Source organism: Vidua macroura, chromosome 21 (genome assembly GCF_024509145.1).
Source record: "Vidua macroura isolate BioBank_ID:100142 chromosome 21, ASM2450914v1, whole genome shotgun sequence".
NCBI lineage: Eukaryota > Metazoa > Chordata > Aves > Passeriformes > Viduidae > Vidua > Vidua macroura.
The window spans coordinates 9,805,290-9,827,324 of record NC_071591.1 but is presented as its reverse complement, the minus strand read 5'-3'; the positions used below and the strand labels follow the sequence as shown (position 1 = coordinate 9,827,324).

The 22,035-nt window shown below is 51.8% G+C and overlaps 1 protein-coding gene across 3 annotated transcripts in view; it reads left to right on the top strand.

Annotated features, from left to right (window-relative positions):
* The window catches only part of PNPLA7 (patatin like phospholipase domain containing 7), a 127,146-nt gene extending 107,033 nt beyond the window's left edge, over positions 1-20,113 (top strand). For all 3 annotated transcript variants that reach the window (XM_053996174.1, XM_053996173.1, XM_053996175.1), the window contains 8 exons: positions 974-1,043; positions 2,959-3,075; positions 4,963-5,111; positions 7,471-7,623; positions 9,645-9,752; positions 13,564-13,648; positions 18,256-18,359; positions 19,345-20,113. In XM_053996174.1, the coding sequence (XP_053852149.1) occupies positions 974-1,043; positions 2,959-3,075; positions 4,963-5,111; positions 7,471-7,623; positions 9,645-9,752; positions 13,564-13,648; positions 18,256-18,359; positions 19,345-19,425 (867 nt within the window). In that variant the 3' untranslated portion in view covers positions 19,426-20,113. The remainder of the gene's footprint in view (positions 1-973; positions 1,044-2,958; positions 3,076-4,962; positions 5,112-7,470; positions 7,624-9,644; positions 9,753-13,563; positions 13,649-18,255; positions 18,360-19,344) is intronic.
* The last annotated feature ends 1,922 nt before the right edge of the window (positions 20,114-22,035 follow it).

Below are 22,035 nucleotides of genomic sequence, written 5' to 3'. Positions count from 1 at the left end.
CTGATTGACAGAGCAGCATCAGCTGTTCCTGGGCACAAGCTCAGTTTACTCAGACAAGTCCTCCTGCTTCCCCTTGGCAGCTACCATTTCACCAGGCACCATGGAAACTTTCCAAAACTGTCCTCTCTCCAGCAGAGCCCTGCACACTTGGGAGGTCACCTTCCCCTTTGCTTTTTCCAGCAGGTGGGAGGTGAGACACAGCTGAAACCAGAGGGAGAACTTCCCCTGCCAGGAGCAGGGCTGGGTGGTTTGCTCTGGCCCCGTGGAATAATCTCTCAAAGCTTTTGGTTTAGCCATTCTTTTTGTGTCTCACCCTCCTTCTGGTCCACAGTCCCCACTGTTGTGTTATCCTGCAGGATCTCAGGTAACCTCTAGAGCCTTCTTGGAGATGTACCTTGCAGGGTTCTTTGTTCCTGTAGGCAGTGCTCCAGAGTTTGGTGTTGTCCTCTTTGATTCCAGAAAATGTTGGGTCTGCATTTCCTGGTGAAGTGATGACCCCTGGCTCCATCACCAGGAGGTACAAATTGACCATTGTTCAGTCAAGAGGCCATGGATCATGTTCTTCCTGTCCTCCAGCACTAAACAGCCTCAGGATCCCTTGGGATGGGAGTGACCATCAGACCCCCCACCCTTCACCTGAAATTAGAACAAAAACACCCTGCAGAAGGTGACTGGTTTGTGTGAGGAGCTCTCTGTGCTGCCTCTGCACACTCTGCTGGAACAAGGGGCTCTTCCTACTGCAGAAAGGACATGAGGATTTTTGTCTGCCTTGGTTCTGAATGAATTGTTTGCATGAGAGACAAATGTATGAATTTAAACACAGGACTGAGGAGTTTTCCTCTGTCCATGCAGGTGTGTGTCTGTAGCTCTGTCTGGTAAGGTCCACAGGTTGTTGCTCTGCTGTGTGTCAGGCACAGGGTGTGGTCAAGTGCAAGGTGACAGATTTAGTAAATCTGGGACTCCTCTGTTGCAGGATCTGTGGATTCCTTACTTCACCATCACCACTGACATCACTGCCTCGGCCATGAGGGTGCACAGGGATGGTGAGTGTGGGCACAGCCTCTCCAGGTCTTAAATCATCATGGGAGACTTCAGGGTCACCCCTTGTTCCTGGAATTTGTCTCACCTTTGAAACTGGTCTTTCCTTTTGTTTCTCCCTTCTGTGTACTTGCTGAGCACCAAACTGTGGTTGTACACAGGTAGCAAGGGGCAGGGCTGCTGGGAAGGAATTACACGAGATGCTGCATTCACTGTTTGAGGAGAAAATGGCTCCATTGGCACCTTTCTGTATGCTTAAAGCATCCTTGAAGTGAAGTGCAGGTATTTTAGCCATAAATCAGACTTAAAGCAACCAAAGCCTTTGACAATTCAAATTCCCCTAAATGAAGCTGTGTACCCCCAGAACAGGCTCTGCCTGAAGCAGGGGCTGAGTTAGGCTCTCATTTGTGGTCAGTCCTTTCTGTTTCTCACTGAGTGAAGAGGGGAGGAGGATCTGAGCTGCCTGGGATGTGTCCCTGCTGTTGCCTTTTGTCAGTCTGGGGTAACAGGGTAGTGACTCAGCCTCCAGGTGCCCCAGATATTCCTGGGGGGAGCTGCAGCCTTTACTGCCACATCTGATGTTTGTCCCTGGGGCTGGCACAGGTCACACTGCCCATTCCTGCCATGCCAGGGGGGCTGTGGAGCTGCTGAAGGACTCTGGGCTTTGATCAGGGCAGCTAAAGCAGAAAAAGGATTAACCCTTCTCAGAGGTTTTGTATTCCCATTCCACAGCAGGTTAAGCCAGTTGAGGTCAGGAAACTCACTCCAGCCAGCTCCTTGTCCCCGTGGAAGTTTAATGGAAGGATAGGAATCAGCTGGAGAATGGTTACGGTTGTCTCCACTGAATGGAGATAAATTAAGTTCCCAGCTGCTGCCATTTCCCATCTTGGTTTGCTCTGTGAGGTGTAACACACGTCAGCAGTTTCCTTGGGTGGAAGTTCCACTAAAACTATTAATAATAACCCCCAAATGTGTCAGCATTAACCTGTGCTAACAGCAGGAGTGCTGGGGTTGTAATTAGAAACAGAGCTGTTATCTGTTTTTAAAAGAAAACACCAAAAGAAAATCAATTCCCAGGGAATTTGCTGGGAAGAGTTGCTGTTGGAAGCACCAAGCAGTTAATTACTGAGCAGTGATTTAACACTGCAAGGCTCACTTATTCCTGGTATTTTAAAGATTCATTTCTCAGACAAGCCTCTTGGCCTGTGGAAATGTAGTGTCTTCCCAATTTGGTTGATGCAAATGTTAAGAGAAAAATCAGTGTATAGGAGCCTTAAAGCAGAATATTTTACAGGAAACACGGCCAATCAATTTCTACTTGACTAAACTTTGTTTCTAACAGCTTAAAGGATTATTACTGTTCCTTACAGCACCAGCAGAAATGACCCAAGAGAAGATAATGATCCCCACCAGGCATTTGCAGTGGTTTCACAAGACAAAATGTTTGCTTGTTGCAGAGGAGGGAAAATAGAATTTTGGGGGCTTCTACAGCTTATATTTTTCAGGTTCAGGTCCTGCTAAAAGTCAGGGGTTTGTGGATCTCTGTAGAGCACAGTGACTGCAGCTGCACTTGCTCTGTCAATCCCTCTGTCCTCAGGAGAAATCTTTTCCTTCCCCCTCAGCCCCAGCCCCACAAAGCCCTAGTGCTCCCTGCAGTAGGAATATGCTGAGATCCCCCAGAAGGCAGTAAATGTGAGGAATGGGCTTAAACCCCGGCTTCTGGCTTTGCCTGATGTCTGCACAGTCTTCGTTTTATCCTAGCCAGTAGTATGATACAGAAAATAATAAACTGTTTCAATAACTTCCTCACAGTGTTCTGAGGAGAGCCTCTATCTCTTGATTATCTTAATGAGTGCAGCAGCCTCCCCCCTGTGTGGCAGTAATTAATGCTGGCTGATTAATGCTGTGCCCTCCCTGCAGGCTCCCTGTGGAGGTACGTTCGGGCCAGCATGTCCCTCTCGGGGTACATGCCTCCCCTCTGTGACCCCAAGGACGGCCATCTCCTCATGGATGGGGGCTACATCAACAACCTGCCAGGTAGGAGCACTGCTTATGGGGGGAGAAATTCCCACAGCTGCCCATCAAACAGCCTGCAAGCCTCGGGGCTCTTGTTTTTTCCCTAAAACACAGAGAAATCTCACAAACACCTTTAACCTCATGCTGGTTACCTGGAGTCCTTGCTCTCAGTTTCCTGGGTGTTCCCTCTGTCTGGCTTTATTAACACTGTTTTTTTATGAACTTTTTCCTGATAGCCAAATTCTGAACATACAACTCCCAGCTAAGTCTGAATTTAGTGCTTGCTGAAGGAAGGGAGGAGGAATCAAACCACAGACATAAATTCTACCTTGGAGTTTCTCTTCAATCAGTTAATTAAGAAATAATTCTGAGACAGCATCAGCATTTGCTGCTCAGGCTGGTGTCACCTGGCAGTGGGGTAATCATGGGGCCATGGAAGGGGGGGATGTGGGGTGTGGGATGAGGTCTGAACCTCCCAGCAGGTGCAGGGGTGTGAATTGGCCGTGTTTGGGATGTGTTTTGTGTCAGGTTTCACTGCAGTCACGAGGGTGGGTGGCTCAGGGGTGGCAGCAGAGCCCTGCAGGTCACTGCAGTTTGTGACACAGGTAAAGAGGGAGGAACCGCAGGAGAGACTCCCACCCGAGCAACCCGAGTCATTTACATCTTCCTGTCACACCCTGACTTTATTTTTCCAGGGCTGTATTTACCTGAAACCCAGAAACTGAAATAACACTAAACAGATCCCCCAAATCAGCATCTGGTATTCTCTGTGCTTGTAAGCAAGATTTGTGAACTGCAAAGCAAAGCACCTCTTGCATCTCCACAGCTGGAGAGGGCAAAGAGCAGACACAGGTGACACTGAGTGGGAAACAATAGGCTGAACGAGCCCAGGAATATAAATCCAAGTTGCAGAGCAGATCTGATCTAAAGAAGTGTCTAAATTAAGCCTCTAAATTGGCTCTTCAGAGCTGTGGTTTTCCTACGCAAAGCTATTCTGGAAACTGCAACTATCTTGGACTCTGGGGGTGTGAAAGAAATATAAATCCATTCTGTGAGGTTCATGTCCTTCTCTTCCCTCCCTTGGCGCTTCCCTAAATCCTCACCCATATCCAGAGATTGCAGCTCGTCCTTTTACTGACCTTGAAGTAGGAAGTGTTGCCTCATTTCTCTTCCCACTTTGAGATGTGAATCCTTCTCTTGGATCCCAGAGCTGTTCGCAGGCTGCCATCCAGCCTCTCCTCACTGGCAGGTCCCTGTCCTGCTCCTCCCTTTGTCACCTTCTCCCTGCAGCATTGGCACTGCTCTCTCTAAGGCACTGCCACTTGTTCTCTCTGCAGGTCCCCCAGTCTTTTTTTAGAATTAATGTGGGTTTGATGTGCTCTATCCCATTATACCCAACATGGTGTCACCACCCTGGTGCTGTGTCCCCTGTCCCCTGCTGCCTCACAGGGCTTCTGGTGACCTCAGGGAGGATCAGGTCATCGCACTGATCAGGGGCAAAACATCCCTGTCAGTGATGTCCTCCTGTGGGGACTCACCCTGGGGTCACCCAGGGCTTGGCTGGTGCAGGATTTGGGATCCCTCCCTCCCTCCCCACAGAGCCTCCCTGAGAGGGAATGGTTTGGGCAGAGCTGCTGCAGATTCATATGGAATCACAGAATTGTTTAGGCTGAAGATCCCTCTAAGAGTGAGGCCAGCCATTCCCCAGCACTAACCCATGTCCCCAAGTGCCACATCCACCTGGCCTTTGGGTCCCTGCAGGGATGGGCGCCGATGGTCACTTGTGTCCTGCTGCTCGCTCGTGCTGGGTGCGACCTCAGGCCACACACCTGAGCCATGCAGATCTGTATCTGCACCTGGGGGCAGCAGCAGGGAGGGCACAGGGGCTCTGACACCTCCTGTCCCCAGCTGACGTGGCCAGGTCCATGGGGGCCAAGGTGGTGATCGCCATCGACGTGGGCAGCCGCGACGAGACCGACCTGACCAACTACGGCGACTGCCTGTCCGGCTGGTGGCTGCTCTGGAAGAGGTGGAACCCCCTGGCTGAGAAAGTCAAGGTACTGGGGGCTAGGCTGGAATGGCAGCTGGTTTTCCAGAGCAGTGGGAGGAGTGGGAAGATTCCCTCTGTTACTCAGGGATCAAGTCTGTGCCAGATTTGTTGTTTTGCTGGATTTCACAGAGTCACTGGGTTGGGAGAGACATTTTAAGACCATCGAGTCCAACCCAGCCCCAACACCTCAGCTAAACCCTGGCACCCAGTGCCACATCCAGGCTTGTTTTAAACACACCCAGGGATGGTGACTCCAGCACCTCCCCGGGCAGCCATTCCAGAACTTTATCACCCTTTCTGTGAAAAACTTTTTCCTAATATCCAACCTAAATTTCCCTTGGTGCACCTTGAGGCTGTGTCCTCTGGTTCTGTCAGTGCTGCCTGGAGGAAGAGCCCAACCCCAGCTGAGCACAGCCACCTTTCAGGAGCTGTACAGAGTGATCAGCTCACCTCTGAGTCTCGTTTTCTCCTGAAAATTGAATTCTCGTTCAAAGAACTGGGCAGTGCCTTGACACCACAGGGAAGGCAGCGATGTGGGAAGGGGCTGGCAGAATTCTTACAGCAAATAAACCTTTTCTTGGAGCTGCATACATTCTGATGTAGTCAGAATTTATTAATTTTACCCATAAAAGTTGTAAATCTGTCCAGCTCACTTTCTATCCTGTATATCTCTGAACTGCTGATTTAGGGAGATTTTAGCACTTGGCAGTAATTAAGTACAACTGATAAGCATGGGTCTACAGAGCATGATTTTATTATTATTATTTTCCTTTTGTTGCATGTGCTCAGGCCAACTCTGTTCCTTATTCTTCATTTCCTAAATTACCTGGCTCTGCAGCTGTCCCCCAAGTGAATATTAATTTTAATTCTTTCCTCCCAGTTGCGTTCCCCAGTTGGGATTGGTCTCGGTAGTACCCAGTGAAATATTCCAACTGCCTGAATGGCAGTAGGCACCCATGGAAACATGGAATTCCTTCTGAACACCATAAACCACTTTTTTTTATTGGTAGTGGTGAAACACTGGCCAGAGGGCTGGCAGAGTTTCCATCTGTGGAAATGGTCAAAACTCAGCTGGATGTGGTCTTGGACAAGCTGCCCCAGCTGACCCTGCCTGGGCAGGAGGGATGGATTGGATGATCTCAGTGGGTCCCTGTCCACTCAGCCATTCTGCACAATCTCTGCCCTGGCACTGGACAGATCAGAGAACCATGGAATTACAGACTGTCTCGGGTTGGAAGGGACCTTAAAGCTCATTCACTTCCACCCCAAGGCTCCAAGCCCTGTCCAACCTGGCCTTGAACACTGACAGGGATGGGGCATCACTGATTCTGCCTTGAAGGATCCCTGTGCCACTCACCTCAACACAGATCTCTAAGCACTATATATATTTCACTATATCCTGGGATGAAAGTCTGGGTTCAGGCTTGTTGGAAGGCAGTTCCCTTCCTGGTGCTGATCATGGACACTCCTCCCTGCCTGCCCACGCTGGGACCCAGCTGGAGGTGCTGCTGTGCCAGGCCATCACCAGGTGCCAGCTCTCTTGGTTTGAAAAGCCAGGTGTCTGCTAAGAAAGGCAGGAGCCTCCCCTGAAATGGAAAATGTAAACACTCCCCCTCCAAATTGTTATAATTTTGAAATAGAGAGGCTCTCAGGCAAAGATATGGGAATAGGAATAACAGCTCTTTAACAGGAAAATTAAAAATACAAATGCAATAGTACAAAAAGAGAAAACAAACCACTGCCAGAGTGAGAGCAGGCCCTGGCAGGCTGTGGGTCAGGGTGTGGCAGCAGTGCCATTCCATGGGGGTTCAGCCCTCCTGCAGTGCCAGCTGTGCAGGATCCTGGACAAGGCTGGAGTTTTCCTCTGAAGCTCCAGGGCTGCTGGAGATGGGCCTGGGCTCCCTCTGGGAATGCAGTGGGGTAGAAAGCTGCTCCTCTGGGAATGCAGTGGGGCAGAAAGCTGCTCCTCTGGGAATGCAGTGGGGAAGAAAGCTGCTCCTCTGGGAATGCAGTGGGCAAAGGCTGCTGTGCTGTTCCAAGGTCAGATTGGATCCAGGTAGGAATGCTTGGCTCCTGCCCTGGGCAGAGCCTCTCCCCATGGGATGCTGGAATTTTCTCAGCCATGCAGGGACACTCAGTGGCCATGAACAGCAGAGATCTCCTGGAGGGAGGATTGGCTGTGGGAGAGATAAAGAAAAGTGCCCAATGCACCGAGGAGAACTGCCCCAGCTCTGACAGATGGGGATAGAGCACACACCCCCATTTCCAGCCTAAGACACCAGCTCACTTCTCCCCCGTGGTGAGCACACCGAGCACATTCTGAAACCCACTTGGAGGAGCTGAATTTGTGAATTTGTGCCGGGTAGGTGCTGAACATGGCTGAGATCCAGACACGGCTGGCCTATGTGTGCTGCGTGCGGCAGCTGGAGATGGTGAAGAACAGCGACTACTGCGAGTACATCCGGCCCCCCATCGACCGCTACGGCACCCTGGACTTTGGCAAGTTCGACGAGATCTGTGTGAGTGCCAGCCCTGCTCCTCGCAGCCCTGCTCCTCACAGCTCTGCTGCTGCTAATTAGTGCTGCAGCCGGTGCAGAGCAGAGGAGTGCATTGGCAGAGTGAATAATTGACACTCCATAATGCTGTGGAATGATATCCTGGCCGGGAGATTGGATTAGCAGCAGGAATTGAGTTAGTAATCTTGATTCTCTAATGACCTGTGAAGGGATGGGTTGCCTCGCTCTGTTTCGAGGCAGTTCGGGCTCAGCTGCTCAATGAGAGCTGCTCTGGACAGTTTTGGGGTTTGGCATTGCTGTGGTCTGGGGTTTGTCCTCACTTTCTCTTCCTGGAACTTCTTGTAGCATGAAAGGTTTGCAGAAATCTGTCAGGGAGGCCTTGAATCCTGGAAATGGAGGGAAACGTGGAAATACCTGGTTCTGTGAACGTTTGAACACTTCTATGAATAAAACATCATCCACAATTCCTCTGCACCCCTTAGAGGGTCAGGAAGTTGTGTCAGGGTGTTGGAGAAGTGGTGCTGCCAGGTCACACATCACTGGCACTGGGTTGTGTTTGTTTGTGTCAGAGCCCAGCATGGGCAGAGCTGGCTCCAGGTGTGCAGGGAATTGTCCTGGTGACATATTCCAGTGTTCACAGCAGAAATGTCCCTGCCCAGGCAGGACAGCAAAAGCCATTCTGGCTCAGTGTCTCCTGCCAAGAAAGTGATTTTGCCGTCTCCTTCCATTCTTTGCCTGTTTTAGCCATGCAGGCATCTTCCATGTCCAGATATTCCTGCAGAGCTTTGCTCCTCTCCCAGGCTGGAAAACCACCACTCCTCCTTGAAGTCAATCTCCATCACACTTCAGTGAGAAGCTGTGATGCTCCTTAGCCTGCAGACTGATCTCCCTGGTCCTGGCTTAGCAAGCACTGACCAACCCCAGGAGCACAGCTTAGCCCTGCAGGTTCTCATCTAAGAGACTCCTTAGGACACACAGCAGCTACTCCAAACCACCAGCTGATTTCCCCAGTGTAAATGCTTTCTCTGGGATATTTGGTGCCTCTTGGCTCCTGGGCAAACACTTCTGTCTGCTTGTGGATCTGGGACTTCGCTGATAAATAATTCTTTGTTCTTTGCCAGCTGGAGAGCCCTGGCTGATTGGAAAACCTTGACAGACAGGTGTGGTGGTTCATCACAGGAGCAGATCGTGAGCTGTCACATCCCTGCTCTGTTCTAATGTGCTGCTGTTAAAGAGATGTAAAGGCAGCAGGCAAATTTTGTCAGTGCAATAAAACCTGAGAGAAGGGCAGTTCCTCACAAGTGTCACTGTCTGTGAGCAGGTTCTTGGCACCAGACGCTGCAGGGATGGAGGGGCAGCACCTCCTGGATTCTCATTCCCTGCAGCACAGCTCAGTAACTTCTGTCCACAAGGGAGCTTTAAACTGTGCTGTCCAAAGGGAAGGACAGTCCAGGAATTCCTTTATCCTTAGGGGCTGGGAAGTAGTGTGGGGGGGTGGGTTTCATTTCAGCTGTGTGCCTGGATTTTACAGGAAATAGAAACGGGCACCAGCGTTTTCCAAGGAGCTGAAATCTCTTCATGTCACACCCGTCGTGTACAGCCCTGAGCAGGGGTGGCTGTGGGTCAGTTCCTGCAGCTCAGCTTCTCCTGGCTATTTTGGGTCAGCCTGACCCTACCAGTGGCAGAGCTGTCAGCTCCTTTTTCTCCCCTTAATCACCCCCACACTGGGCTGGGATAGATGGTGAGAAGTGAATTCCAGCCCCAAGGAAGGCTCTGAACCCTGATCCAAAAATGAGAGGAGGGACAACACCAGGGGTTTAGTGCTGCTGCCAGAACCAGAGCTGGAGATGGGATCCAGGGCTCCCAAATGCTCTGTCCTTCCCATTTGATTTTTCAACATAATTTCTACTGTCTTTGGAGAAAAATAATAAAACTTCGAGCGTGGGTCTGTTCTTTCCAGTTGTTTCCATGCTAATGGTAGTTATTAATTACTTTCTTTTCTCCTGATTATTTTTTTTTTCCAGGAAGTGGGATACCAGCATGGGAAAACCGTATTTAATGTGTGGTGCAGGAGTGGAGTCCTTGACAAGATGCTGAAGGACAGGCAAGAGACCTGCAAATCCAAAACTGATGTAAGTGCTCAGGGAAATGCTCTGTGCTCCTGGAGCTGCCCAGGGCTGGGACAGGGGACAGTGACTGCCCTGAGGCTGGTTCACAGCTCAGTGCTCTGCATCTCCTGGCAGGGAAGTTCCAGTTGGTTTTAAGAATCAGTTACCACCTTTTTGAAGAATTTAGATAATATATTGTAATAGAAGGGCTCACTGTCCTTCCTCTCCTTTGAATCCCTCTGATTTGAAACCCAAGTGCTACAAAGGCTTCATGTTTTACCCAGTAATTCTTTTTTATCATCTTTTAGAGAGGGAAATGAGCAGTAATTTTTTAAGGGATGGCCAGAATGAATCATAGCTGTCAGGAGCCTCACAGAGGGAAGTTAAGTGAGGTGAGAGATGACACTGAGGATTTGCAGCTCTCCAGGGGTGGGTGGCAGAGCACTTTGGCTTGGAGATAGGGAGAGGATGGATGGCAGGATGGACACTGAGCCAGGGATGAGGGGTGGATGATTCCACATCCAGGTGCCCTCAGTGTCAGCAGAGGCTGTGAGTCACTGAGGGGTGGAAATGGCTCTGCTGGGAGGAGATGAATGTCACCCTCAGCTCCAGGGGGACTTCCCAGCATCAGATGGATCTGCCCACGCTGCCTGGCAGGGCCAGAGTGGCTCTGGAAGGTGGGTCCTCAGTCCACCTCTGGCACCTCCTGATCAGACATCAGGGGCTGGGGTCCAGGTTTTGTGTTAAAAGTCATAAGGAGAAGTCAAGGCAGGGAGAATTGTGTGTCTCAGAGTTGGCTGTGTCCTACTTCAGCCTTGCTTTTATCACCAGCCAGTAAAAAGCCTCAAACATTTTCAGTGCTGTGACAGACACTTGTTTTAAAGAAGACTGCTTTTTAAACTGCCCTTTTTTACAGGATTCAGTAATGGAGGGGAATATTTCACTTAAATCATGCTATCACAGCAGTATGATGGACATTTATCACACCTGCCCTGGGTTCTGTGGCACTTCAGTGCCCTGGAGAGCAAATCTGTCACCTCCTCATTGCAGACACAGCCTGGCCCTGCACTCACCTGATAATGAGGCACCAAGTGCTGATTGCTGAGGTGCCACAGCATGGCAGTAACAGGGTTGGGAGAGTGACTCACCAACCCTGCCAGGTTATGGAGCAGGAACCACGGGCTCTGTGTATCCCTGGACCTGTGGGATCATCTGCTCATCCTCCTAAAGCTCCAGAGCCCTCTGAAACCCAAGATTTTTGCATGTGACTTCTGTTGCAGAAGATTTATTTCTATGAAGTTACAGCTCCCACTGGGGTGTTTTTCTTGCTTTTCTTAGTCCATTAGAGTCACTTAAGTCCTTTAGCTGTGTTATCTTCCAGGCAGAGCAGCTGATATTTTTAACTTGCCTTTCATTAGCAAAGGTTTTCATGCTTTATATGTTTTAGTTCTTCATCTATTTCTGGAGTGTTCAACATCTGAGAGCTGAGTGCCATTTCTTTTCGTCCCGTTTCCGTGTCGTGAGCATTGCAATTTTATTTAAAAATCCAGATATTTAATCATTTAGATGCTTCTGCTTTGCTTTGATCATTTAGTCCCTGTTTATCTTGTCTCCAAAATGCAAATACTGAAGACACAAACAACAGGAACCTTAGATAAACTTTACTTTGAGCAGCTCTTAATCTTCCCCAGTATGGAATGCTGCAGCACCATTAATTGGGTCTACTTGGGGAAGTACTGTCTACTGAGCTGTTATTCATAGTCAAAGCTAAATATAATCCAGTGGACTACAATAGTAGCTGTCTTTCTCCTCTAACTTATTTCATAAAGATTGTGCCAAAGAGAAAACTTTCCTCTTTGGGAAAAAAAAAATACCAGAGAGGTCTGAGAGTAGGCTTCAGGTGGATCTGAGACACTTCTTTGCTTTGTGTTATCTGATGGGAGGGTGATTTTGTCCTTAAAAGTAGTGAGAGGAAGCACTGAAACATTAAACTCCTGTTTGTAAAGCACCAAATGAGTGTGGGAAGACACCTGCTTTCCCACAAGTGGTTTTCCAGTCCTGGTGCTGAGGCTTTGGGTGCCCTCAGACAGGTTGACCTGGGGGTCAGCTGGGGGACAGATGCTTCTGAGGGTCCAGTCACACTTCATTCCCATCCCTCCTCACCACGGGAGCTGCTGATGGTGTTCCTGGGGCATGCTTAGGTGCTGGGCCCTGCAGGATTTTGTTCAGCTGTTCATGCAGAGCCCTGGACTTCCATCCCATCCAAAGCCTGTCCCTGCCTGCTCCCTGCTCCCAGGGACAGCCTGGCTCTTGTCTGCCCCAGTGCTCTGTGCAGCCACCTCATCCTCCTGGGTTTTGGGGTGCAGGGACAGCCTCGGACGTGGCTGTGTCCCTGTGGTGGCCAGAGGGTGCACGTGTCCCTCCCTGAGCTGTGTGGCACAGACTGGAGCTGTCAAGGAGCTTTTCTCCCCTGTCCTGGGAAGGAGCTTTCTGCAAATGCTGCACCGGGAACGTTCAGGTTGGATGTTCAAAGGGAGCCTGGGCTGACTCATCCTTTCCAGCAGTTCCTAAACAGTCACAATGAGCTTCCCAACTTCTTTATGTTTTAAGGTGTGTGTCCTGAGCTACTGCTGTTCCATTTCATACAGGAACCTTTTCATTCCCTCCAGGCTTTCTCTGCCCCCGTTGCTTGTCCTGGATCTGCTCTGTGCTGTGGCTGTTCTAAATTACATCAAAATCAGCTACAGATGAAAGGTCAACTGAGAGCACTTTGCTGCAGCAGCAATGGGCTGCTGCTGTGACCCCACAGGGGTTGTGTGATTCACAGGGTTGGTGTTCTTGCCAGAGGAGCAGAGGATTGTTCATAAAACCCCGTGTTAGGAAGCTGCCCTGGCTGGGAGCACATGGCAGGTCTGGGTGTTTGGGAACACAACTGTCACAGCAATTCCTGGCAGCCCAGTTCCCTCTGCCAGCTCTCCCCATCCTCTTCCTCTGGGTTGGGGTTTTTACTGTGTTCATTAAATTTACTGAGTTTAAAAAAGGATGAGAGGTGTTGAGGTGTCCACCTGGGTATGTTGTGCCCGGCCCCAGAGAGGGAGGGGGGCTGCAGGAAGCCCGAGAGGGCTCTTCAATGCCAAAGTTGGGTTTTCTTAGAGGAGAGACTGGAGCAAGAACTTCTCAAAATAGAGAACACTCAGCCCACTGCTTGGGGTGGGACAGAGTGAAAATAGCAAGGGTTTACTGGAGAGGGGAATTGCAGTGGGAGATGTCTCTGCAGGCTCTTGATCACTGCAGCACCTCCAGCTCTGGGGCTTTTAGGGGTCCCTGGGGGGTCCTGGTCACCCCAGTGCCCACCTGTCCCTGCAGCCTCTGTGGCATCACTCCAGCTGAGGGATGGGCCACCTGTGTGTCCCACCTGGCCACCTTCTCCCCAAAGCAGAAGCTCCCTAGGGGCTGCACCTGGCCCAGCCAGTCCCTCTTACAAAGGGACCCTGATGGAGAAAAACACATGGAGTGAGCTCTGGCCATGCCAGGACCCAGCTCCTCCTGTGCTTCTCTCTGGGGCCTTCTTAATAAGGCTTCTTGTTGTGTGGGTGGAATAAGAGCCATTAAAAGCATGTCCCACTGTTGGGAATCCCATCTCTGCCACCAGACCTGCCTCAGGAGAGCTGTTTTGAGGATTTCTCACTGATGAGTAATGGCTTTTGAGGGGGCAGCTGTGGAGAATTTGTGCGTCTGGAGCTTTGTCTATTCAATATCATTTTTGTACAGTCTCGACTTGTTTGGATTTTCTGTGAACATTTGCTGACAAACCTTCAACTTCTCTGTGTTCCAGAACGTGACCTGTCCCACCACGTCCTTCACAGACCTGGCCGAGATCGTGTCCCGCATCGAGCCCGTCAAGGCTCCGCTGGCAGACGGTGAGCGGGGAGCAGGGACAGCTCCTGTCTGACTGCCAGCCTCCCCTCCCCTGCCCTCCCCGTGCTCAGCGAGGGCCTGCTGGGCACTGCCAGCCATCCCCTGCTCCCCTCAGAGCCCTGACCCTCTGTGTCCCCCTCCTGCCACCTCCTCTGGGACAGCGGGATCACTCAGGATGTCCTCAGCACCTGCTGCCAGGCTCTTACTGGTCAGCTCCGGGGGGAATAATCCCTGCTCCAGTCTCAGCTGAGGGAAATAAGACAAGTGGCAGCTCAGCTTCCATCCCCTTGGGCTGTCCCCGTGCCCTTCTGCTGGCTCCATCCTCAGCCCTGTTGGGCAGGGGGGAGGCTGAGTTAAAGCCCTGCCCCAAGGATGTTTTCCCATGTTGGGCAGGGGGGAGGCTGAGTTAAAGCCCTGCCCCAAGGATGTTTTCCCATGTTGGGCAGGGGGGAGGCTGAGTTAAAGCCCTGCCCCAAGGATGTTTTCCCTGCTGTCGTGAGTAGGATCAGGAGTGACTCACTGGCTCCACTGCTTTTTGTGTGCTCGTGTTGTGGGAGCAGCAGTGGAGTGATGAGGAGCAGGTAGCAGCTCCTGCATGGTGACACAGAGGTGCTCTGTGCCCCGTGCTGGCCCTGCCCTGCAGAGCAGTTCCCTGTTTATGGAGCTCCCAGATCCAAAAGGATCAGAGCTTTGCAGGCCTGAGTGTGTCACCAGGGCTGGAGTTCTTTCTAAACAGTCTCTTCCCCTCCTCCTGATTTTTGTTCCTGCAGAGGGAAAGCTAAAGTTAGCAGTGCTCCCATCTGTGACTGTTTGCAGAGATGTCCCTGTGGTAATTTGAAATGCTAATTACAATCATATGCCTTACGAAGAAAATATTAATCAAATGTGGTTGAAGCAGCCATTGTGAATAACAGTGAAGAGTTCATGGTATGTGGTTATTTAAGGCTCAGGCACTGAGACTTGCTGAGATTTAACCAGAGCACTGGGACAGAGCCTCCTCCTTTCTGGAGCTCCTGATAATTCCTGCTTTCTGCGGGGCGAGGCCGTGGATGGAGCATGGCAAATGGACATGGCACCTTCTGGGCTGAGGAGGGGCAGTGCAGGGGCTGCTGGGGATGGATGGGATGGGCTCCTCACGAGCTCCTCACCTGCTGAAATCCCTTGGCTGTAGGGTCTGGAGGAGGGGGTGGCAGCAGAGTCGTGCACGTGGGCACCATGCAGGGAAGGATAGTTTGTGTTCTGCCATGGGTGGCTGTGTGTGGCTGAAGGGACCCTGCCCATGTGTGGGTGGCAGTGACAGCAGTGACATTCCTTGGTGTCCTCTGTGCATGAGACTTCTGCTAAAGAGCTGTGGGGGAAGTTCTGTGGTGAGGTGAGCTCAGGGGGAGGTGACACCTCCCTGCAGTGGCCTCGTGGCTGTCAGGTGGCTCCTCGGGGCTGGTGAGCTCTGGCATTGCTCTGCTGTGGGGTGAGGGGGCTCTGAGGCTTGTGACCTGTGTAGGGGAGGGGACAGGGAGCTGCTTGGTGGCCCGGCAGTGGCCCTGCACTGTCACCTTTGGTCTCCCTGGAAATCCCTTCCTGAGGGAAGTCTTGGATCACAGAGGCTGAGAAAGGCTCTGCCTGTTCTGAGAGCACACTGCTGCTCTTGGGCTGGCTGAGGAAATTCTGGCAGTAATTTTGTTCTCAAGAAAGCAAAGGGAAAGGTTAAAGTTCTGGTGGATGGGGAAGGGTCAGCACAGAGGGTGAGAAGCCTGGATGGGACAGGAGCTGTGTGGGTTGGGGAAAGGGCAGGGGAAATTGTGGGGAAAGGGCAGGGCAGTTTCTTCTCCTGTGAGTGACCAAAACCATTAAAAAGTTTTAAAAAAGGGAGCGTGTCCCTCAGGCATGGCTGAGCAGAGGGACCTGAGTGCCAGAGTGCTGGGCACAGGTGTCTCATCTCACAGCAGTGTTGGTGGCCCTGTTGCCATTCTCCATCCACACGTTCCCTCAGCCAGGATCATCCCTCTGCCCAGCTGTGGCTTGGACCCACAGAGCCGTGGCTGTGGCCAGGGGAGCACAGGTGCCACTCTTGGGGGTGGCTCTGTCCCATCCCTGCTCAGGCTCACCCCGTGAGGGATTGCTGAGCCCAGGAGGTGAAACACTTGTAGCAGTGGTCATTTGGATAAAGGGATTTGTGGAGAAGAAATTTTCATGGTGGTGTCAAATGCCTGGGTTTGCCATTCAGCTGGAGCAGGAGACATCCCAGCGCCTCTCGAGGGACACAGTTAGCAGGCACCAGCCACCACTGCACCTTTGCTGTTTAAAAAGAACCTCTCTGGAGCAGCACCAATGCAGCTGAGGCTGTGCTGAGCTTCCAGGTCCTGACTGACACCGAGGCCTGGCAGTGCCTCTGCAGGAGCCCCTCCTGCCACACCACAGCTGTCCCAGCCAGGGGTTCCCTGCAGGAATCAGCCACAGAGCAAAGAAGCACCACAGCTGCAGGAGCACGAGGCAGATCTCTGCCTGGGGAAATGTGCCCTTCCTGCAGGGAATGTGCTCACCCTGCTCAGGGCAGGCTTGGGCACCTTCCCAGGCTGGAATCTCCTCCTGGCTGGCTGGATTTCAGGCTGAGCTCTTTGGGTGGTGCTGAGTTGAACAGAGCAGCAAGGCCTTGCTCCTGCTTGGTGCTTCTGGGAGGTTTCGTAGTGCCCAGAGCAGTCAGTGAGCCTCAGCCTTGATGGAAGGTGATGTTTTAGGACAGCAGGGCCACCTCCTGTTCTCCTCTTTCCCCTCCAGCACCCAGAACTGCACTGTGAGGGATGTGAGAAGGGTGGCTCTTGGTTCTGTGCCTGTAGAAGGACCTATTAAATGCTGAATAGTGCTGGGAAAATCAAGGAATTTGGTCTTGATGGCAGCTGGTTTTATTGGAGGTGTAAACTCCAAACTCTTGTTTGTGGTGTCTGTTGCTGTTCAGATGAGTTTCCAGTTTCTCTGGTGTATTTTATCAAAAATTATCATTAGTGTTTTTAGTAAAAACTAACAATCATTCTCTAATTCACAGTAAAAAAAAAAATTAAAAATTAAAAATACCTAATGTCTTTCATTCCAATGTTCTAGCAGTTGGTTGTAGTTATGTGCTAGGAGAAAAGGCTGTGGAACAGACTGTGCTGTTGTCTTCAGCGTGGAGCAGATGCTGTTGATGGCTCCCAGGAGAAATACTTAATGAAGGATCTGTTTAAACAGGAGCCCCTCTCTTCACCAGTGGGCTGCATCCAGGTATTGCCTCAGAGCACACTGGAATGAACTCAGGAAAGGGGGAGAAGAGCTGGTGTCACACAAACGTGGTTTTAATGGTAACCATAAAATGTCATTTTCGTGCCTTAAGCTGCATCCTGAAGCTCTGGGTGCCAGCAGAGGAAGGTGCTGCCTGCCATGGGCTCTGCCTTGCTGCCCACGTGCCCTGGTGTCACAAGAGGCTGGGACAGGCTCTGCAGGGGCAGGGGGGGGAGCTGGGACCATCAATGGCTCCCCCAGCCCAGCACATTCCTGGAGTTGCTCTGGGGAGTCAGCCCTGCTGCAGGTGGAGGCATAAAAGGGTTTGAGTTGGGAGGAGCCTTAAAGCTCATCCACTTCCACCCCTGCCATGGCAGGGACACCTCCCACTGTCCCAGGCTGCTCCCAGCCCTGTCCAGCCTGGCCTTGGGCACTGCCAGGGATCCAGGGGCAGCCACAGCTGCTCTGGGCACCCTGTGCCAGGGCCTGCCCACCCTGCCAGGGAACAATTCCTGCCCAATATCCAATCAAGCCCTGTCTTCCTTAAGGCCATTCCCCCTTGGTCCTTTCCTCCAGGCCCTTGGGAGCTCCTGCTCCTGCTGCCAGATCCCCAGGTGATCTCCAGGTGCTGGGAGAGGCGTTGGCTCTGCACTGATGTGTCCTTATTCCATGGGAACAGGCTGGGGCTGGGGCCTTCCTTGCACATCCTGCTGCTGTGCACAGCTCTTGAGACTCCCTAAATTATGTTAATCTGCTGGATTGCTGGAGAAAGCAAGTGATTGTCCTCTGCAGAGAGGAAGGGAGTGTAAATGTCACCATCCCTGTGGAGCAGAGATTGTGAGACACTCGGTTATCAGCTCCAAACAGGCGGAGCTCACCCTGAGCCTGGGATCCCTGTTCCCAGAGCCCGTGGCCACAGGGAGTTTGGCTTGGCAGCTCAGAGGCTTCTGAAGGTGTCCCACAGGTCTGGTTGGGCTGAGGGGTGGAACACAGCAGCTCTGCTGTGAAGGGCATTCCCCAGGGAGCATTCCCCCAAAACCTGTGTCCCTCTGGGAACTGGCAGCCACAGTAACCCAAACAGTTGGACAGGGCTGCTGTGCTGTGGTTCCTTGGATTCTCTAGGGGCCAACTGACAGAGACTTGGGTCCAGGACACCAACTGACAGAGAGGACATGGTTTATTTTTATGTGCTGAGGAGCTGAGATCTCTCTATGAGCAGTCCCAGTTCACTGAGCTGCAGAGAGCTGCTGGCACTGTCCTGCCTGTGCTCAGTGACAGTGGCAGTCATTCCTCTCGCAATTTCCTCTGCTTCTCTGCTTGCCAGTTAAACCCTGTGCTTTGTGTCTTCTCTCTTCAGATGAGTCAGACTACCAGACTGAGTATGAGGAAGAAGTTCTGGACAGCCAGAAGGATGATTACCTCGATTTCATAAGCAACCAGGTTGAGGAAGACTCTGACTCGGTATGAGCCACACTGGAACAGGCAGTGGCTGCTCTCTGTTGGGTCCTGGCTGAATGGTGTGAGGTGGATGTGTTGGGAGAGATGCTGAGAGAAGCATCTGGGAGGGGCTGCCTGAGGCCTGTGCAGAATTGCTTTTTTTTAGTTCAGACACTAAATGGCACATGCTCACCCTGCCACATGTGGCAAAACCTGGCCATAGTTAAATCCTGGTCCTGCAGCTCTGTGGGTTTGCTCATGAGGTGGATCAGGGCTGGAGAGGCTGAGGGAGCTGCTTCCTTCAGCTTGGGGGAGAGGAGCTGAAGGGAGGATCTGCCAGCGGGGTGGGTAGGGAGGAGGTGGTTATGGAGGAGAAGGTGGTTATGGAGAAGATGCCCATCAAAAAGCCAGGAGGGGACAGGCACAATTTGAGCTGAAGAAAACCCTCCCTGGGGCCAGTGGGAAGTGCTGCCCTGTACACACAGCTGACACCCACCCTGGGCTGTGCAAGGGGAGCTGCAAACTCCACCCTGGTAGATACTTGGAAAGCAATCCCCTGAAGAACCAGCTCCAGCACTTGAGCCAGCCCTGCTTAGAGCAGATGACTGGATTGATCTTCCAGAGGTCCCTTCCAGCCACAGGGGCTTGATTCTGTGGGACAGCAGGCCCACCCTGAGGTAACTGTGAGACCAGGTGTGCTGGGTGTGACCCCCAAGCTGAGCAGCACTGCTCAGACAGGTCACATCCCTGCTGCTCTGACTGCAGCAGGGTTTAAAAGGTGCCTGTTGTGTTAGTCATGAGCAGTTCCTCAGTGGGAGCACAGGATGGAGTGGGAAGGGCCCATGTCAGGGTGTCAGATGGTGTCAGTGTTTTGAGAGAGGAGCTGGAGTTCTGTTTGCTGGGCTTACCCAAGCTGGTGGGGAAGGAGGTGAAAAGGACAGGTTTTATCCAGCTCTGAGAGGATGTTTCAGTTGTGAAGTTTCAGTTTGTGCTTCCTTTTCTCCTGCAGGATGAGGAGATGCAGCTGAGGAAGCGCAGGAACGTGCCTGGTGGGGAGGGCCAGGCGAGCAGCACGGGAGAGCCGGGATAGAGCTGGGGAGAGGCCGAGCTGCCAGCTGGGAGCCACAGCCCAAACTACTGACAGAGCAGCCCTATTTATTTATTTAATACTTCACCAAACCAAAACAATGCTCAGATGAATGAAGCCAGAGTTCATCCTTCTCCAGCCAGGGCTGGGCACTCAGCACCAGCACAACCTGCACCGAGTCCTTTGGAGCTCTGGGCAGCGGGGCTGCCCTGGGCCCTGCTCCTTCCTGCAGGTGCCAGGAGCAGCAGTTATTGATCACAGACTGGCAGAGAGGAAATGTGCAGTTCAAAGCTGCCTGGATTTTTGCTGCTGTGTTTTTAGGCGCTGTTTTTACTGCCAAGGCCCAAAGAACGCCGTTACCTCCCCCTGCAAGGTGCTGGGAGGGCTCTGAGCAGCAGCACTGGAGAGACGGAGGGGTTTGTGGGTTGCAGCCTTGCTTTCTTTTCATACAAATCAGGTAACTTCCAACCATGTACTGGTGAGCAATGCTCTGACAGGAGCAAATCTGAATGTACTTCACTTGAAATCTAAACCTAGGAAATTGTGAAGGGTGGCCACAGAGCCTGGATCCTTGAGTCATCAGCAGGACATTCACTGACGGATCATGGAGCTGACACTTGCTGGGCAACTCTGGAATCACCACTTGGCTGTACTTGCCCTGTTGAAATAAAGTTATTTTGCTGGATTGAAATGTCTCTGTTTCTTTGCATCAGGTCCTACAAAGAGAAAAGTTGTCAACAACTAAGAGCCCAACTTGCCTCAGCTTATATGAGACTTGCAAAGGAACACACACAGTTTCCAGCTGCTCATCCCAGCAGGAGTCACTCCAGGTATTGTCAGGCACTGGGAAGAAATCTCCAGTGCTCTGTTTCCAGGGCTGGAGCTGTCCTGGCAGTTGGATCTTGTCCAGACACCCCCTGGTGCTGTCTCTGCTTGTGTCACATCTGTCATTGCCAATGGCTGCATAGCCAAGCTGATTCTTGCTTTAAGGAAGCTCCAGCTCAGCCCCAGCTGTGGGTGCCTTGAAGGGATTTGTTATCCAGCCAGAGCACTGAGGACACCCCCAAAGCTGCCTCCTTCCCTCAGCTCTCCTGGCCCTCCAGGCATCACCAGAGCTGGGCAGCACCCTAAGGCCAGAAATGTGTTTGGTGAGGACTGGGGGTTGTCAAAGCTGTGAATTGTGAACTCTTTGCATTTAACCTCCTTTCCTCTCCTGGCACACACTCTCCTATACCTGCCCTGCATTGTGCTTTCCTCTGTCACAGAATCCCAGACTGGTTTGGGTGGGAAGGGACCTTAAAGCCCATCCAGTCCCACCCCACCTTCCACTGTCCCAGGCTGCCCCAAGCCCTGACCAGCCTGGTCTTGGACACTGCCAGGGATGGGGCACATCCATGAATGTTCAGCCTGTGCTCAGGGAGGCTGCTCCACTTACACAAAATGTTATTTTGAAGTGTCAGAGCCGCAGGTCAGTGTTTTGTTCTCAGGTGAGACCACCCAGTCTGGCTGCATCTCCATGTGGCCCATGGCCCATCCAGAAGAAATGGAAGCAGTTGGAAACCTTCCCTGCAAGGATCATGCAGACCTTTGATGCAGATTTTGGTTGATGCAATTGTACAGAATGTGTTGCAGTCGCTGGAGGCTTTTCCCTGCTATTGCAAAGATTTCATTCTTACAAAGAAAACTTAAAAATGACTTTAGAAGTGAAGGTAGAGCAGCTGGGGGTTTCTGTGGAGGCACAGGCTGCCTGTGGAGCTGGAGAGATTGAATTTCTGTTTGGGCTGGTTACAGGAGGGTGGTGCTGGGTATGGGAAAGCCTCTAAGCTGGGACCAAGCCTGGAAGTGAGTGCAGGTGAGTGCAGGTGAATGCAGGTGAGTGCCCAACTTCCAGCAGGTCTGCTCTGGGCAAATATCTCATGCAGCAGCAGCAGCACAATTCAGTGATTTGGTTTTTTGGTGATGGATTGGCAAACCAGATGTGAGGCCCTTCAGTGTCTGTTTATAGGTGGTTACACTCCAGGAACCTCTCCCTGGAAAATGGGGATTAGAACTGGAGCACAAACCCCAGAGACGACCGAGGTCCTCTGGCTGCCCTTACCAAGCCCCTCCTGGGCCATCTGCCTCCAAAGGATAAAGCCAAAACCAGAAGTGCCCTCAGCAGAGGCTGGATCCACCCTGCTGGCAATGGACAGACTGTGTTGGTGACAGCCCTGTGCTGTGCTGCTGGAGCAGGAGCTGATTCCACATGTTCCCTCTGCCCAGGGCAACCCCAGCTGGGGCAGAACAGGCACCACAGAATGAGAGCTCTGCCAGCCTGAACCCAGCTGCTCTTGTTCCAGGAGAGCTCTTCCCCTCTGATCAAACAGGTAATTCATTTCCAAGCTGTGTATGTTCCCTACAAACATCCTGGCAGCCAGACATGCTCCTGGAGCCTGGGTGGGAACTGCTGGGCTCATTGAGGGACTCGCAGAAAACAGACAAATATTAGGCTGCTGAGTGTGCTAATTAGAGCCTCTGTTTGCTTTGTGCCCTGTACCATGGGAAAACAGCACTTAGTTCAGATATATGAGTTCAGGAGATCAACCTCTGATGTGAGACTGAAAGTCTCTCCTA